The sequence below is a fragment of the Sciurus carolinensis genome, chromosome 9 (genome assembly GCF_902686445.1).
Source record: "Sciurus carolinensis chromosome 9, mSciCar1.2, whole genome shotgun sequence".
In the NCBI taxonomy this organism is placed as follows: Eukaryota; Metazoa; Chordata; class Mammalia; order Rodentia; family Sciuridae; genus Sciurus; species Sciurus carolinensis.
In genome coordinates, this window is record NC_062221.1 from 119208893 (window position 1) to 119226394 (window position 17502).

At 30.4% G+C, this 17502-nt stretch overlaps 1 protein-coding gene across 2 annotated transcripts in view; it reads left to right on the forward strand.

Annotated features, from left to right (window-relative positions):
- The window catches only part of Ncam2 (neural cell adhesion molecule 2), a 508956-nt gene that overhangs the window by 278534 nt on the left and 212920 nt on the right, over positions 1-17502 (forward strand). For both annotated transcript variants that reach the window (XM_047565378.1, XM_047565377.1), the window contains exons 6-8: positions 3633-3750; positions 6318-6478; positions 9031-9176. In XM_047565378.1, coding sequence (XP_047421334.1) covers positions 3633-3750; positions 6318-6478; positions 9031-9176 — 425 coding nt within the window. The remainder of the gene's footprint in view (positions 1-3632; positions 3751-6317; positions 6479-9030; positions 9177-17502) is intronic.

Genomic DNA, 17502 nt, shown 5'->3' on the forward strand with positions numbered 1-17502 from the left:
TACATAGATTATTAATCTGGGGAAAGAAGCACAGTACAGAAAAGGTATATTTTGAAGCAGGAAGAAGGAAGAATAAAACATGGTTAATATTTGCATAAAGAAATACGAGTAATAGACGTAACTCAATTCGGTCTTCATTACCCTGTAATCTGGTGGTATCAAGTAAAGCTCATACTGTTTTCTTCAGATAGATTTGGTTTTAAAACTCAGTGCTCAACATATCATCATCATTATATCACTGCTTTACTGTTTTCACAAATTTAGCAATTAATATTTGGAAAATGCCAAAGTCTTTGTTACCAGTACTCATATGTTAGGAAATATTGAATAGGTTCTATAGCAAGATGAAAGTATTAAGTGTGCTGATACTCAAGATTGGAGACAACTCATCTGCAGGTTTTATAAAAAATATAACATAAAACATATATGTGTTTAGTTTAATCACAGAGAAGTACTTTCCTTCAAACTGAAGTTGTACAGTTATTTTTATCCATCATTTGATACTTCATTTTCCTTTAATTGTGGTTTTTGATTTCAAAGAATATTCCTTATAAATAGCAGTTTAAATTAATCAATTCTATAAAGGAGAAATGGAAGATTATTTCAAGTAGCCAGAACTATTATGAATGAAAATTTAGAGGTGTTAGATCATATTATAGCATTTTAGGAAGTAGCAAAAAGTAAAGCAGACAAAACTGAGAGACAAAAAAATGCATATATAATAATAAAATTAATGCCTAATATGACCACAAGAAAGTACCAATTATTTGATCAAAGTAATGATAATGCATTTTCTGTAATGGAAATATCTCATTGCATAGAAAGCATCTACATAATATTAAAATAATAACTATTCTTTACTCCATGATATGATAAGAAACTCTGTATATGAAAAATGCCAAAGATATAAATTACAAAATGTGAAAACTTGCTCTCTTATTAAAGGGAGTTCTTGGAATTAAGAACCTTGAGTGATCCTTGAATAATGTAAATTAGCTTTATAAATGTGGTTTCTGAATTATTTTACTTTTTTATATTCAATATTGAAATGCAATGGAAGGAATCATGTGATAATGAACTCATGGAAAGACCTGAGGAAAGAAATTAATTTTCTTTGCATGTAGACTGAAAATGGCAAAACAGAAAGTAAAAGCATCGAGGTACTTTATTGTTAGCCTGGTCCATATCTCCTCTTGGTAAAGGACTGAGTTATTTTTGTGGCTTTCTACTAGCTACAAAGTCTGAAGATTTTAAAAAGTAAGTATTGATGCAAAAAAATAGTGAAGTGACTTTTAAGTTTAGTAGTCCTCTGATAGATGAAATATCTATGTGTGAATTTAGTTATTGAGATATACTTAGACCTGAAAAGAAATGAATTACAAAATAGTACATTTCCACCTATGGTAGAATGGGATTTGTTATCACTAGGAGAATAAATTTGGAGGAATTCGTGAATACTGGTTAATCTGAATTATAAAAGCCATGACATAAAAAGGTATTCCTTGTGTAAAGTGACATACATGTTCTGAGAAATATTTGAGGGGAAGTAGGTAGAGAAATTCTTGTAAGACTTAGAAGACATTTAAAATATCTGAAGCCATTATTGAAGAAAGGGAAATGAAACTGTTAAATTAGTGGTTTCTTTGGAACCTAATCAGCCAGTGAGGTTAATGGTAACTTGAAGGTAGACCAAAGCCTTCATATTGTTGAGAATTATGAAAGTACTTAAACACCTGACCTATTTCTTGTGACTAACAAATAAAAATATACAGTTTCCAGAAAGTTTTGACAACACATATAGAATCAGTATATTAAAATATGTTTCTGATACAATCAAATGTGAAATAAGTATTTTTTAAAAATGTAAAAATAGAGGGACATATGATTTATGAGAAAACAAGAAATCTGAATTAAGTACAATTGTGATTCCTTTTAATTTTATTTAATCCCAATAGAGGATTCAGAAATAATAAAATAATAGTATATATAAAAATGATTCTTATAGTTCAAAACAGTAGGTATTAGACTCTCTGAATGTCTTGGCTCTGACCTAGGAAAAACCTCCTAAGATTTTGATATTATTAGTCTTCAGGAGAGTTTGAGAATTTCTCTTCAGAAAACTATATGAATATAAAATAGTAATAGTGTTCTGTTAACCTACACTGTAAGTTAAGAGCAGAAATTTTATTAGCTGATTTAAGGTAAGATAAGCTAAATCTATTGACATTGGTCAGTTTTTATAGACCCTCTAACTTAGTTTACTTTATACAAAAGAAAATGGTGATAAAAATTAAATAAATTTTTCCAGATAGTGACAGCTTCAGAACAAGAACTGAAGCACCTTGTTATCAATTTTGAAGTGTCTACTTATGTTTGATTATAGAGAGAATTTCTGTTAAAAGTTTATTTTCATTGTAATTCCTAATGTGTTAAAAATCTTTATTGTTATAATAAAAATAGTGCTCTTTCAACTACCTTTATAGATAAGAAAAGGTAAAGCAACGTATTTTGATTAAAATGTGTTTTTTATTATTACCAGAAAGAAAAAAATAACATACAGAAAGTCAAATGACAAAAATTAAGAATTAATATGTGAAAAATTAATTTTTTAATATCATTCATCATTATTATTTTAGAGATAACATGTCAGATCATGCTCCTTATGTCTACATCATAAATACAGAAACTTGATTTGTTAGGTTTAATGGCTGAGATACATTTAAGTTTTTATTCTATCACTGGGCAAACAAAACATAATTGCTGACCTGAAAATAATATAATGTTATTATACAGACATTTAATTATAATCACACTATAAGTACCTGTCTGACTATGTTGTTTGGATATGTAAAAAATAAATTTATTAAGAGAATTAATTTGTAATATGACTCTCTTGCTTTCAATTTCATAGCTAAAACTGTGTACTGAGTTACAATTTATGCTTTACTTTGAAATTTAACTTCTGTTATGGATGTTAGTGGCTTGTTTATTGCAAGCAGTGCATTTCAGTAACAGTTTCAACCTGTCTAAAATTTGCAGCATATGCAGTTTTTGCATTGTAATTAGTTTGAAATTGGGGATGCTTAATTTTAAAATTGAATGGTTCATGAAAATCTATTTTCATACTCTCTATGGTTTAAGCAGTTTCTCTTCATAAAATGTTTTATAGTTGTTTGAAGAAATTAAGTGTAGTTAATCAGAAAGAACATTATGCTTTGACACCTAATTTGAAAGCCCTGTCTTGAAGCCGTGAATGATTGCCTATAGCCTTACATATACCAATGAGAACCCAAATAGGAAATCCATTTATGCTTGAATTAGATATCTGTATTGATTAAGTCAGGGTGGTATTGTCTTCCTGTGATACATAGTCTATAAAAGTATATATTTTTGCTAACATATATAGTTCATTGTTTAGTTTAATAGATTAAGAAAAAATAGCACTACAAATATTTTTCTAAGAAGAATATGTAAGAAAGCACACCAGTGACCTTAATATTCTTTTATTATGAAAATAGAATTTAACATCAATTTTTAATGGTTAGCAGTTATAAAAAAGAGGATATACAAACTCTAAGAATGGCGTTGATATAAATGTTTTTGTCTCTATTCTATGTCTATCTCTCTTTCAGTGCCACCAGCAATCACAATGCCTCAGAAATCATTTAATGCCACAGCAGAGAGAGGAGAAGAGATGACATTGTCCTGCAGAGCTTCAGGCTCCCCAGAACCCACCATCTCCTGGTCCAGGTAGGTTAAGTACACTGTCACTCTGGTTCATGGAATAGTATTTGGAATCTTAAATCATCTTGTCAAGAAGTAAAGCCTTGTTTTTAGTTTCATTCAAAAATTAATGAAGCTGCTGTTCAGAGTTCAATTCATGAGATTAAATTGCTAAAGAGATCAGCAGTAAGATCTTTCTCTAATTTTGAGACCAAGGCTGCCCTTACGATGCTTATTCTGTCTTTAAAGGCATGTTTCTGGCCAGACTAGGCCCAGGAATCTTGTGACTCATTCTACCTTTTAATGTCACCACTAGTATGTCTTGAATAGATATCTCAATGTTGTAGGCCACATGGTTTTAAGTGTAGAAAGGCACTGTCATTATAATGTAATTAATTGTATATTTTATTGGTGTATAGACAAAAAGTAATTATGCAAAGTGAAAACTTCATGAATTTAATTTGGCATTCTAAAACTGTTCTCTCCTGCATGTCCTGTGTGGGTCAGGGAAAGGTTCCTATAGGAGGGATGGGCTGGCAGTATATTAATCGCTAAGAAATTTATTTAATAGAAAAAAAAAACACAGGAGATTATTTTGAATCAGTGGGCGTGACAGATTGAGCCATGCTAAAGGGTCAGGCTCTAATGAAATGGAGGAGCCCACATTTTCTTTATTTATAGTCGTACAGGTAAAAGGAGGACTGGGAGGAGCTTCTCCTGGGAGAAACAGGATGGGATGGAGTTGAGCAAGCCATTTGGCTATAGTGGGTTGTTCCAGCAGGGTCTACAAATTGTGGCAGTGAACCAACTCTATGGAAACCACGTACTCTAGGCAATCCGGATCAATCTCTCATGGTTGTCAGCTCCTGAGAGCCAGATTTCCATGTCTGATAGCTAGACCAAGCCTTGTTTTATTTCCTGGCCAGGGATGGCACCTGCACTGTTCAACTTATCAAATGAGTAAACTTTGTATTCTAAATCTATTCTTTGATGGCTTATTTTAGAGTATTAAAATGTACTTTGATTTTCATTAAATTTAAGCATGTTTATTGAAGTATTCTATTCTTTTAGGTTGTGGCTCAAACTTTTGAATTAGAAACAATAAAATTTAAAATCGGAGAACTTGTTATTTTACATTAGAAATGCAGTTTACTATATAAGCACTGACTACAAATACATCTTCAAATCAGGGCAATGTTGGCTTCATAGACTGAACCTTGAAGTATTTCCTCCTCTTCTATTTTATAATAAACTTCATATATAATATTGATTATTTCTCACTTAAACATTTGTAAAATTACAAATAAAATTACAGAACACTATATTTATTACTATTAATTTTTAGACATATAGGGTTATAAACCTTAATTTTGAGCATGTATACTTCTTTTAGAAAAGTTTTACACACTTTAAGTATATATAGAGAGATATCATAAGAAACTGGGAAAAATGATGCTTTTGAGTCACAGAAGAATTTTATTAGAATATATGTCAGTGCTTTCTGGAAAATGTAATCAGAAACCACTTGAAATATTTATGATATATCATAGAAATGTTTTATTTAATTTTAGGAAATATTTTTAATAAAAATTTTAGTATATTTATTTATTTTTTAGTTTTCAATTTATATGAAAGGGTAAATATTCCCAACTGACAGATACAAATCCTAAACACTTTATGTTAGTGGGTGCTAAGATCAATTCAGACATTCCAACTACTATTATATTTTTATACTAGCAAAAATGAAAAAGAAAGAGTGGATTAAGGGAAAGGAGAATGAGGATAATAAAATAGAATTGAAGAAAGTACATAAAAACTTTTCACAACTAATATGGGCAATTGTAGAAATGTTTCAGATTTTTAATATTTTTGAAATATTTTTTATTGTCCAGTTGAAAAAAATTGAAAGATTATATATACTACACTTAGAGCAGAATGAGATCTATTTCACTGTATAAAGAATTGGGAAAATATGTATAATTATTTTTGTCTAATAGAAAATGTATAAAACTTCCTCATTTCCTTCATTAATTAAATTATATCCAATATAATATCTCTGATTAGTTGTGCTTTCACTTAATTCTTTCATCTTATTAATATATTAGTAATACTTATATGCAATATAAATTTATGATATATTTATATTTTATTTACTTTGGATTTTAAATAAATTTTTCATAGAAATTATTAAAAATTTGTCCCACACTAGAAAATAAACATATTTCATAAATATGTGTTGGTCACCAACATATAATGTGTCAAGGGAATAAAAATAACCAAAAAAAGTGAGTTTTTGCTAATAATCAAAGTTCAAATTAAACCAACATGCTTTTGTATATTGACTAATGTCAAGATTTCAGCATTGCCTAATGGTTTTCTTGTCTCTAAAGTCAAAACAAATTTCAAGTGTAATTTTATTATTTACAGATTATATTACAGAACTACTAAAAACATACTTTTGATTGGACTATAGCACTTGTCTATCAATGACAATAGCCATGAAATAACTGATACCTATTGGTCAAAGTTGATTATGATTTCCTGAATTATGAAGACAAATTTATTATGATCAGCCTTCTTTTTTTCTTCTTTAGGAATGGCAAGCTCATTGAAGAAAATGAAAAGTACCTTTTGAAAGGAAGCAATACAGAACTCACTGTCAGGAACATAATCAATAGTGATGGAGGACCTTATGTCTGCCGGGCCACAAATAAGGCAGGAGAAGATGAAAAGCAAGCATTCCTCCAAGTCTTTGGTAAGTATTATTGCACAGTGCCTAAGTCCAAGATGTCTAGAGGAGAGTCTGAATAAACATCTATTTTGCTGTTAATGGAAAACATTTAACTTTCCATGTTATACTGTAATTTGTTCCCTTCTGAAATATATTTTCAATTTTCAGTTATCAAAAAGAATTGTCTTAAGTATTACATCTAATCACACATTTAAATTTTTATAGAATATTAGCTGAATCTGAACAGAATCTGAACAGGAAATATTTAAATTACCCTGATGGATTCTGTAAAATTTTAATCTCTATCAGGTAGATATTCATAAATCTTAACACATGTTTTATATTCAATGTACTTAAAAAGCTCACATCACTTGCCTATAATCCCAGCAACTCCATAGACTGAGGCAAAAGGATAGCACATTCAAAGCCATCTCAGCAAGTTAGTGAGACCCTAAGCAATTTAGAGAGACCTGTCTCAAAACAGAAAATAAATAGGGCTGTGGATGTGACTCAGAAGTTAAGCATTCCTAGGCTCAATCCCTGGTACCAAAACACAAACAAATAAAAATTACATCTTTAAGGCTATGATTTAGAAACATTGAGCTAAACATTGATTGAACTATAATTAAATATCTATTTTCCTTTTTCTGAAATAAGATATGTAAATATCCTCCATATTTACCAAGAGATATATTATTTACCTAGAAAATGGATAGAACATAGAGAATTAGTACTATTTTAGAAAACTTTTGATTTACCTTGTATTATATTTGCAATAAGAAGACAATTTTCTGTTTGATAGTTATAATTTTTTCACTTTAAATAGTGAAAGTAATTATATTCTCTACTAACATTTAGTATGTCTTCTTCATCTTTCACAACACTCATCAAAATGCTTTCACAACAAAGAAAGGGAAAGGGAAAAAGGATGAAATTTCTAAGATTAAGAATGACTAATGTTAGCAGGTGACAGGTATAAGGGTCCCTCTTACATTAATCCAAAAATAAATGGTAATAGCTGGTGGACCACCCTCTTGCTGGTTGTGCCTGTTGCCACCATAAAGATAAAAGCATTTTCCAAACCAGAGAAATTTTCACAATGCTTGTATTCTATTGAAAATAATTTAACAACTATAAAAACTATTAAAATAGAAAACTAAAATTTGAATAATAAGATGCTTTAAGTAGACTAGGAAACTGGAAGAATTGGATAACATTGTTTAAAAAGGACTATAATTTTGGATAGCAGAGTGTTGGAAAGTTAGCATGAAGGTCAATGGTAAGGTGATGTTAAACAAAAGTCTTTAAAGAGGAGAAAGAGAAAACACTAATTCTGCAGATTGTTCATATAGAGGAAAGAGCAAATAAATAGAAAGCTATTCAAAATCATAGGAAGTCCTTAAATCATGGGAAATTCCCAACTTTTTCCCTCTTAAAAAATTATTGGAGTATAAATTTTCAAAATAATGTCTGATTATTGTCTTTATCAGTGTCTGTGGTGATATTTCCTTTTTCAACAGAAATTTTAATGATTTGAGTCTTCTCTTTCTCTTTTTTAGTTTGGCTAAAGGTTTATCAATTTTATTATTTTCTTTAAAATCTATACTACATAAATATTACTCAGTATGAAAATAATCAGAAATGGCACTATATGACAGAATTCCAAAGGATGATATTCTCAGTGTACACCTATGGGTTCATCTGAAATACTATTTTATTGCTTCTTTTTTATTAGGATACCAGTGAGAATAAAGAGATAAAAACGTTTCTAATATTTTCCTTCTTTCAGATAGAAAATAATACAATGCTACATCATGGTTGTAATTACTTTTTGTAGTAACACTGAACGAGTTTGTGTTCCTTTAACACAAAGTAATCCATAAAGAGTAGCTAACCAAATCCATTAAAGGCAATAGAAGTCTTGAAAGTACTATAGGCTGTACTTCTGGAATCAGGAATGTTATTTTCTGAGATTAAGAACAACTTTTTTTTTTTTTTACTTTGGTAATGGTCAAATACATAAGAATGTTTCTTATACTGAAAATCAAGCTTTGACTTTTAGACTTTTATCCATTTTGTGTCTAAACACAATATTTAAGAAATACATATTTCAAAAAATAAATTTCTGTGTGATACTATGTATACTTATAGAGAAGCATATTTTAAATATTAATAGTATACAAAAAGTTCTTTTGTAGTAGATATAAGTAATTAATGATTAAGATGTTGTTAAGATAACACCTCTATGCACATATTGCTTCAAAAGAGGAAATTTAATTTTGTGACTCTAAAAGAGGAATAAAGTAGGTCCATTTTTAGTAAGCAAAGTTTTGAAGGGAATCATTATTTTTATGTTGTTTTCTAAGATACCTCAAAATTTTCAATGATAATAGATGAGCTTTATTTTCCATAGTTCCTTTTTCTCTGCTCTTTGCAACTCTATTGGTTCTGTAGATGCTACAATTAGTCACCTTGTATAATATTAACATAGGCTAAAGAGCCCACTTCCCATGTTAAGTTCAAACAGTAATTGTCTTAATCCAATATCAATTGAGTAATATATACATTTTTTACAGTACAGCCTCACATAATACAGCTTAAAAATGAGACTACATATGAGAATGGTCATGTCACACTCATCTGTGAAGCAGAAGGGGAGCCTGTCCCAGAAATTACATGGAAAAGGGCTGTGGATGGCATCACATTTTCTGAAGGCGATAAGGTAACCTCGACTCAATATATAGTGGTGTTCAATAACATTGCAATGTCCAGAGTATTGAATATTAACAAATCTCACATTAGTCTCCAGCTTACCAAGGAACTTGTACAAATCAAATAAAGGGCTTAATTTTTTAAAAGGTAACTCTAACAAAAAGTTAGCCTATACCTTACTTTAGCATACCAAAATGTCAATTTATAGCATTTAAAGATTTTTTCATTAAATTAGAGAATTATAGGTTATTGGTTTTATTCCTAAGGTTGCTTCCCAAGGCTACTTGTATACATTGAATCTCTAAAATATTCTGTGGTAATTTTCACCTCTACCTGTGGCTCTTAACATAAAATCAGTTCAAATATATAAAATTCAGGCTATCATTCCAATTATTTACTCTTTAGTAATGTCACTGTACATGTCAAGTGGGTTTCTGCTTCCATATAATTTATACACTGAAAAAGAAAAGTAAATGTAAACAATTGACTTTTACAGCAATGAAGGTGTTGCAATTTGGCTTTTAGGTGACTTTTCTCAGTGTTAAAATTCATTAGTTTTTTACAAAACCTCTGGTTTCTGAAATATACATACACCTAAAAGTACGTTGACTTACTAATATAAGAGTGGAAAGGTTTGAAACCAATTTTTTCTACACTTTCTATTCCTCCAATTATATTTAATAATCTATTAACCTCATACATTGACAAAAATTGCATCTCCCTTGTTCATTTATTAACTTTTGAAAGGATGCTTTTCTATCACTTTTTTTTTTTGGTTCCATTTTTGTCATCATGACAGCATTTTTATGAGTGTATATCTCATCTTTTATGATTGTATATCTTTTCTGAGTGTATAGTAGTAGCACTGTTTTGTCACTCTTATTTTATATACTCAAATTGAAAACCAAATTTATAAATAGGAAAATATAACCACAGTTTTACAGAGTTTATTTTAATATTTTCTTAACAGAAAATCACAGATATTGCTATAGCAGAGTTTCTAATTCTGAAATGAGTTAAATATCAATAAAATTAGTAAAATACAACCAGATATCAAAAACTATAGAGGATTCTTTCATATTTCAATTTAGCACATTTTTATGGATTACATTCATAGATGCACTTTGCCCTTAACTGTACGAACTTTCCAATTGTCTTCCGGTATACTAAAAAATTACTAAATGTTCTCTTCTCAAAATCATGTTTTATATTTCATATAATTGATATTTCCATATGTATATGCTGAGAATGAAGCAGATTATATTCAGATATTTTATCAATGTGATAAAACATGGTTTTTATCACCCCAAAGTACACATAAGAATTTCTTCCATAGTAGCTGAAAGCAATGTTTCGGTTTGTATGCTAAGGACTATCTCTATTAAATAATACATATTTGTACAAATTTTTTTTGATTTGGGTTATTTTTCACAAAGAATTTATAGGAACCCAAATATGATTTTTGTGCTAAGATTATACAGTGAATGAAGAGATTAAAATTATTTACTTTTTATCTTCACCATTCTCCCCAAATACTCTAATATCTGAACACCAGTAAGTCCCCTTTCTTTTAATAGTCCTAGTATCTTAAGCAGTAAAGTTCACAAATTGAATAGTTGAGCTGAGTTTAGAAGAAAGACAAATCTAGTTTTGAATTTCAGCTTTGCCGTTTATGGTGGCTTAACCGTCACAATATTATTTGAACTCTTTGATTTCCTTCGCCTTCAAAATGTTGAAAATTCTTATTTCCTTTTTATTATAAGGAAGATGAAGAGTATATTGTAAAACACATGTCCAAGTTAAGTATTCAATATACATTTTTCATCTTTGTCATATTACATAGTTTTCAGGCACAGACTATCTTGTTGCTCTTATTCTGAGTAGATTCTGTTTGCAGATAGTCCATATAAATTTTGATACCTAAGGTTTGATTGAATAATACTGTCATAGATTACACTTGTATGATATCATTTTTGTGATGAAAAGTAGCAAGAATGCAAATGAATAAATATAATGCATTGCATAAATTGAATCAAGGGTAAGAATCACATGATCATTTCAATAGATACAGAAAAAGTTTTTGATAAAATGTAACATCTCTTCATTCTAAAATCACTGAATACATTGGTTGTAGAAGGATAGTAGCTCAACAAGATAAAGACTGTCTTTGACAAACTCATACACAAAATCATACTCTAGGGGGAAAACTGAAAGCATTTCCTCTGAAATCAGAAACAAGACAAGGATTTCTACTCTTACCACTCTTATGAAATACAGGATTGGAAATTTTAACCAGAGCTGTTAGGCAATGGGAAGAAATGCAAGTGCACAGGAAATGAGGAAATCAAATTAACCCTGTTTGCATATAAGGATTCTATAGCTAGAAAACCCTAAAGTCCCCACCAAAAGTATCTTAGAATTGATTAATTCTTCAAAGTAGAAAGGAATAAAATCACCATACAAAAATCAGTGGATTTTTGAGGCCTATAGGTCTCAAAAAAAAAAAAAAAATAGTGAGAAAAGGAAGAAAGGGAAGGAAAGCAAGAAATAAAGGAAGGGAGGAAAGAAATTCCTAGGGATCCAACTAACCAACAAAGTGAAAGACCTCTGCAATGCAAATTGCAAAATACTAGAGAAAGAATTGAAGAAGACTTTACAACATGGAGAGCCCTCCCTCGTTCATTGATTGAGAGAATCAACATTGTTGACAGAGTCATACTAATGAAAGTGATCTATGGATTCATCACAGTTCCCATCAGAATACCAATGACATTCTTCACAAAACTAGAAAAAACAATGATTAATTCATATGGAATCACAAAAAGAAACCCTGAATAGCCAACACAGTCCTTGGCAAAAACAACAATGCTAGAAGTATCCCAATACCCAATTTAAAAGGAAACTATGCAACCATTATAAGAAAAACATCATGTTAGTGGCATAAAATTAGAAATGGAAGAGAAAATAAACCATGCATCTACAGGCATCTGATTTTCAACAAAGGTTCCAAATGCATATGTTGGAGAAAAGATAGCATCTTCAACAAATGATTCTGTAAAACTGAATATCCATCTGCAGAAAACTGAAAGAAGATCCCTATCTCTCAACCTGTGCAAAAGGCAACTTTAAGTGTATCCCTGACCTTAATGAGACTTGGAAATTTGAAACTAGTATAAGAAATCATATGGGAAACACTTTAAATAGTGATATAGACAACAATTTCTTGAAGAAGACTTCAGTAGCTCAAGAAATAATAATTGACAATAGGAATTACATCAAATTAAAAAAAAAAAAAAACTTCTGCACAGCAAAAAAACAGAATGAAGAGACTGCCTATGGAATGGTAAAATGTATTTGCTAGCTATTCATCTGGAAAAGGAATAATATTCAGCATATATAAAGAACTCAAAACACTTAACAAGAAAAGAACAAGTAATTCAATCAATAATAATATAAACAGTCACTTTGCAAGAAAAGTGCAAATGATTTATAAATATATGAAATCATGCTCAAATATTTAGCCTTCATGGAAATTCAAATCAAAACTGCATTTAGATTATATCTAACCCCAGACTGGTTATTATTTATGAATAAAAAGTAACAAATGCTCACCAGAATCCAAGAAAAATGGAACCCTTAAGCCTTGTTGATGGAAATGTAAATTAGTAAAGTCACGATGGAAAACAGTTTAGAGATTCCCCATAAACCTAAAAATAGAACTACCAATATGATCTAGCTATACCACTCCTGGATACATACCCAAGTGATTTAAATTAAGCATACTATGAAAATACCTGCATTCCCATGTTTATCATGATATAATTTATATTAACCAAATTACACAATCAGCCTTGATGCCTATGTATGGATAGGTGCACACACACACACACACACACACACACACACACACACACACATACCACAAACACTGGAGAATTTTTCCATCATAAAGAATGAACTCATATCATTTACAAGAAAATTGAGGAAGCTGCAGAGCATCATGTTAAATAAGCCAGACTAAGAAAGGTAAGTATGGAATATTTTCTCATGAATGTGGATCCTTGAAAAAAATTAAAGATGACCTGAAAGTGAAAAAGGAACCACTAGAGAAGGGAAAGTTACCGGGATGAGGAGGCGGCGGATAAGAGGAGGCTATAGGGAAGGTGGATATGATCAAAACTTGTTTTATATATGTATAAAATGTCACTATGAAACCCATTATCTTGTACAATTAACATTTGCTAATAATTACAATAATCAGGGAAAGAAAGTGACATGAAATAATACTTTCATAACAAACATGAGGAGATCCTGTCATGCTTTCTCATTCTCAAAGTTAATTCATGTTTCTAGCTCAAGGCCTACTAATGACACTTAATGAGTGGTGTCATTTGATATCATGTGGATGGTTTCCAGGCTATACTTTGGCAAGCAGCTCTTTATTGTAAGCTAATGTGAAATTTAACAAATAATCCTTTCAGCAGGAAAATGTTCTTAATAATCAGTCATGCCTCAAATAGGGACTTGGAAAATACAACATGAAATAAGAGTTACCATTGTGAATACACCAGTCAAAAGCTTTGATGAAACTGCAAAAATAAAATATCTTCACTAGGCCTGGTGGCATGTGCCAATAATTCCAATGGCTAGGAAGACTGAGGCAGGAGGATTTCAAATTCAAAGCTAACCTCAGCAACTAAGTGAGAGCCTGTCTCAAAATAAAATATTTTTAAAAGCACTGGGGATGTGGCTAAGTGGTTAAGCACCTTTGGGTTTAATCCCCAGTACCAAAAAAATAAATAAATGAAATAAAAATAAAACATCTTCAGTGTCATGGGGCTCAACCTAATAATTTTATCCAACAACATGACATTGTAATTATCAAATATGCTCCTCATAGATTTTTAAAGGGGATCTCAGTTAATAGAATGCTTTTTCTTGTATAAGTTTATAATTAATCTTATACTGAACTCAAGAATTAGATAAACATACTAAACATATTCTCCAGTGGATTAGAACTTACAAAGAAAATAAGGTTAACTCCATGGATGAGAACAACTGAGACCTACTGATCTTTGTCAGAAGTTCCTTTCTGAAGAGAGAAAAAGTAGTGGTAGAAAAGTGTTTCCAATCTGCATGTTCACATTTACTCATCAGACATCCCTTTATTTCTCAATGGAAGAAATTAAGCAGTGTGAAAACTCCATATGGTACAATAGAGTTTTCTTCCTTGGGAAAAAAAATTTACTCATCCATTAGAAGTGTTAACTCTCCCAACAAATGTCATGTTAATAAGGGTTTCATAATCACAGAACACCTTATCTAAATTTACTTTCCAATATCCTTATTTCATAAAAAGTTTTTATGTCCAAAACATAGTGGCATCAACCAATCATTTTTCACTCATGCTTTTGTGGATTGGGAATTTGAGTAAGACTAGCTTCAGTATCTCTTGGACTCTCTATCGTGCTTGCACTTAAATGTTGTCTATAGTTATAGTTCTGAGACGGTTCAATGGAACTGAAAAGTCCAGAAGGCACACTTATGGTTAGCCGCCAGTGCTGCCTGTGGACAGTGAGCTCATTGGGAGCTGGTCTGTTGGAACACCTACATGGAGCTTAGCCAGCATGACTGCATTAACATAGTCTGTCCTCCCATAATGTAGCCAGCTCCCTCCAGAGGAAACATTGCAAGACAACAGACTGGCACTACATGGTCTTTTCTGAACTAAACTTGGAAGTCATGCATTACCACTATTTCCTTATTATAATGGTTGCAAACAAATTATAAGACTAGCCCAAATCCGAGTTGAGAAGAATCAGGCTCCTCCTCTCGATGAGGAAGAACTCATGTTCATATTGTTGACAGATAAATGAAACAGGAGATGTTGTTGAGTCTCTCTTTTGAGTATACATCATGAACAGTTTATCTCCAAAATACCCCCATGAGTTAAGTCAACTTATTATCCCAGACTTGTAAAGGAGGAAACTCAAGGAAGTGATTTTTCCAAGGATACACAGTGAAAAAGGGCAGTGTCAGAACTTGAACTGTGGTCCTGTCTCCGTATGACATAAGTGTAAGTACTTTGGAATTCTGTTAAAATGAATGGTTAATTTCTGTGAATCTAAATTTTAGTTTCATGGAATCAAATACGAATTAAAAGTTAGAAGAAATTTTTGTTTTAAAAACTTGTTTATAATATGAACTTTTTATTCTATTCAATTTTGGACAGTAAACACTGAAATGATCTCATAATTTATAAAATATACATAAGAATCACTTCTGTGAATGTCACCATTACGTATATCCACAAGACACTAATTTAAAGACACATAAATGAACAGAAAGATCAGTAGGGTAGAGGAAGGGAAACAGAGTCAGTTAGGAACGGGTGGGAAAGGGTAAGTACTGGGGACTTTGGAGCAAACTACACTCCATGCATTTATAATTATGTCAAAGTAAATCCAAATGTTATATATAACTATTAAAAATAATAAAAGATAGACCATAAAAATTCAAGACAAAAAAAAAAAAAGAAAACAATCACTTCTGGTAATGAGTTCTCCTCCAAAATGTTAGAAAGCCCATATTTTAAGTGACATTTTAAGTGACTATACAGAATAACAGTATTATCTTTGTAAAATAAATAGCTCACTTGATATTTTCAGATTCCATATTCAACAAATAAGGGTTAAAGTTTCAATGATAGTAACTTGCTGACTACTATGTGCTAGTAATTGATTTTATGCTACAATTCTGCCAGCATTAATTAGTGATAGAATATTATTAATTGCACACAAATAGTACTGAAAGAAAAGTGTTTTAATGTTTATATGAAATTTGTCATCTTTTTCTGGATTCTGGTGCTAATAATCCTCCATTGCTTTGTAGAAGCATTAGAATAGTTGAGCTATGCATATTATTGTTCTCATATAATATGAAAACATCTTTTAAAAATACCATGAAAATGGTACTTAGAAAATGGTACACTTTTATTTTTTAATTTTTAAAATGTTTAAATTTTTATTTATTCATTTATTTTTTGGTACCAAAGTCTCTAAACCACAGAGCCACATCCCCAGCCCATTTTTTTTTTTTTTAATTTTAATTTTGAGACAGGGTTTCACTAAGTTGCTCAGGGCCTTGCTAAGTTTCTGAGGCTGGCTTTGAACTTGCAATTCTACTGTTTCAGCCAGCCAAGGCACTGGGATTACAATTACGTACTACCACGTCCTAACAAACAAAACTCCTTTGAATTAAGTACTCCTTTATTTATGATCCAAAGCATCTTACCTACCTTAAAGAAATATAATATCAACAGCTCTTCAGATAAACTTCAAATATACAAAAGAATATCCATTTCTTTACAAGTATTTCCCAAAATCCAAAGTTATTTCAGGATAATATTTTTGCCCTGTTTTATTAAATCAACTGTTCCTAATTTATAATTATCAGTTTATTTTAAATTTCATGGAAATTTATTTTAGTGGTAATGAATATTACTGGTGATATTTACATTAAAATACCATTTTATATACTATGGTTATCTAAAAGTTCATTATATTAACAGCCCCATTTTAAAATACATGAAGTATTCTTTAGGTGTACATTCATATAAAATCAGAAACCCTATCCTTTTTATTAAGTGAATGTTATACATTTCACTGTAGTATTGAAATGTATACAATCAAGCTTAAAACCAAACTGAAAATTCTGTTCTGATATGTAAAAGAGACATGCACTGAAGTTCTAAATAACATACATACTAATTTTTAAAATTTTTGCATTAAAAACCTTTTTTTAAATTAAATAAAACCCTGTTTTTTTTTTTTTTTTCAAAGGAATGTGTGAGTTTGCGTGCCCAAAGTTTTTGTTATAATCCCTGGCATAGAAAAACACTCAGTGGATATTTCCACTGATATTAATACCTTTTAACTAATTATGAACCAAAGTTTCTTTAAATCTTCCCTTCCTATGATTCTTATTGATCAATGCATGTAATTATAAGTGAAAACACAGATGTTGATGAATTATTAAATTCATGGAAAGTTTCACAGAAATCAAAGTTTAATTCTGAATTTTTTTTTCAGTACTTTATTCACCATGTCACTTATCAGGTCTGACTTTAGTTTCTGTGTATATAAAGATGGTTAATTATAAGACATTCCTGGAAAAGGTTTCTAAAGATGAAATGAGATCATACATAAAAAATACCTCAAACACAAATTGAACAACTTAAAAGTTTTATTTCCTGTTGTCTTTGTAGGTGTCTAGGGTTTTTTTAGTAATACCTTTATTGTATTGAATTGAATTTGTATTTTTACAAAGACTAAAAA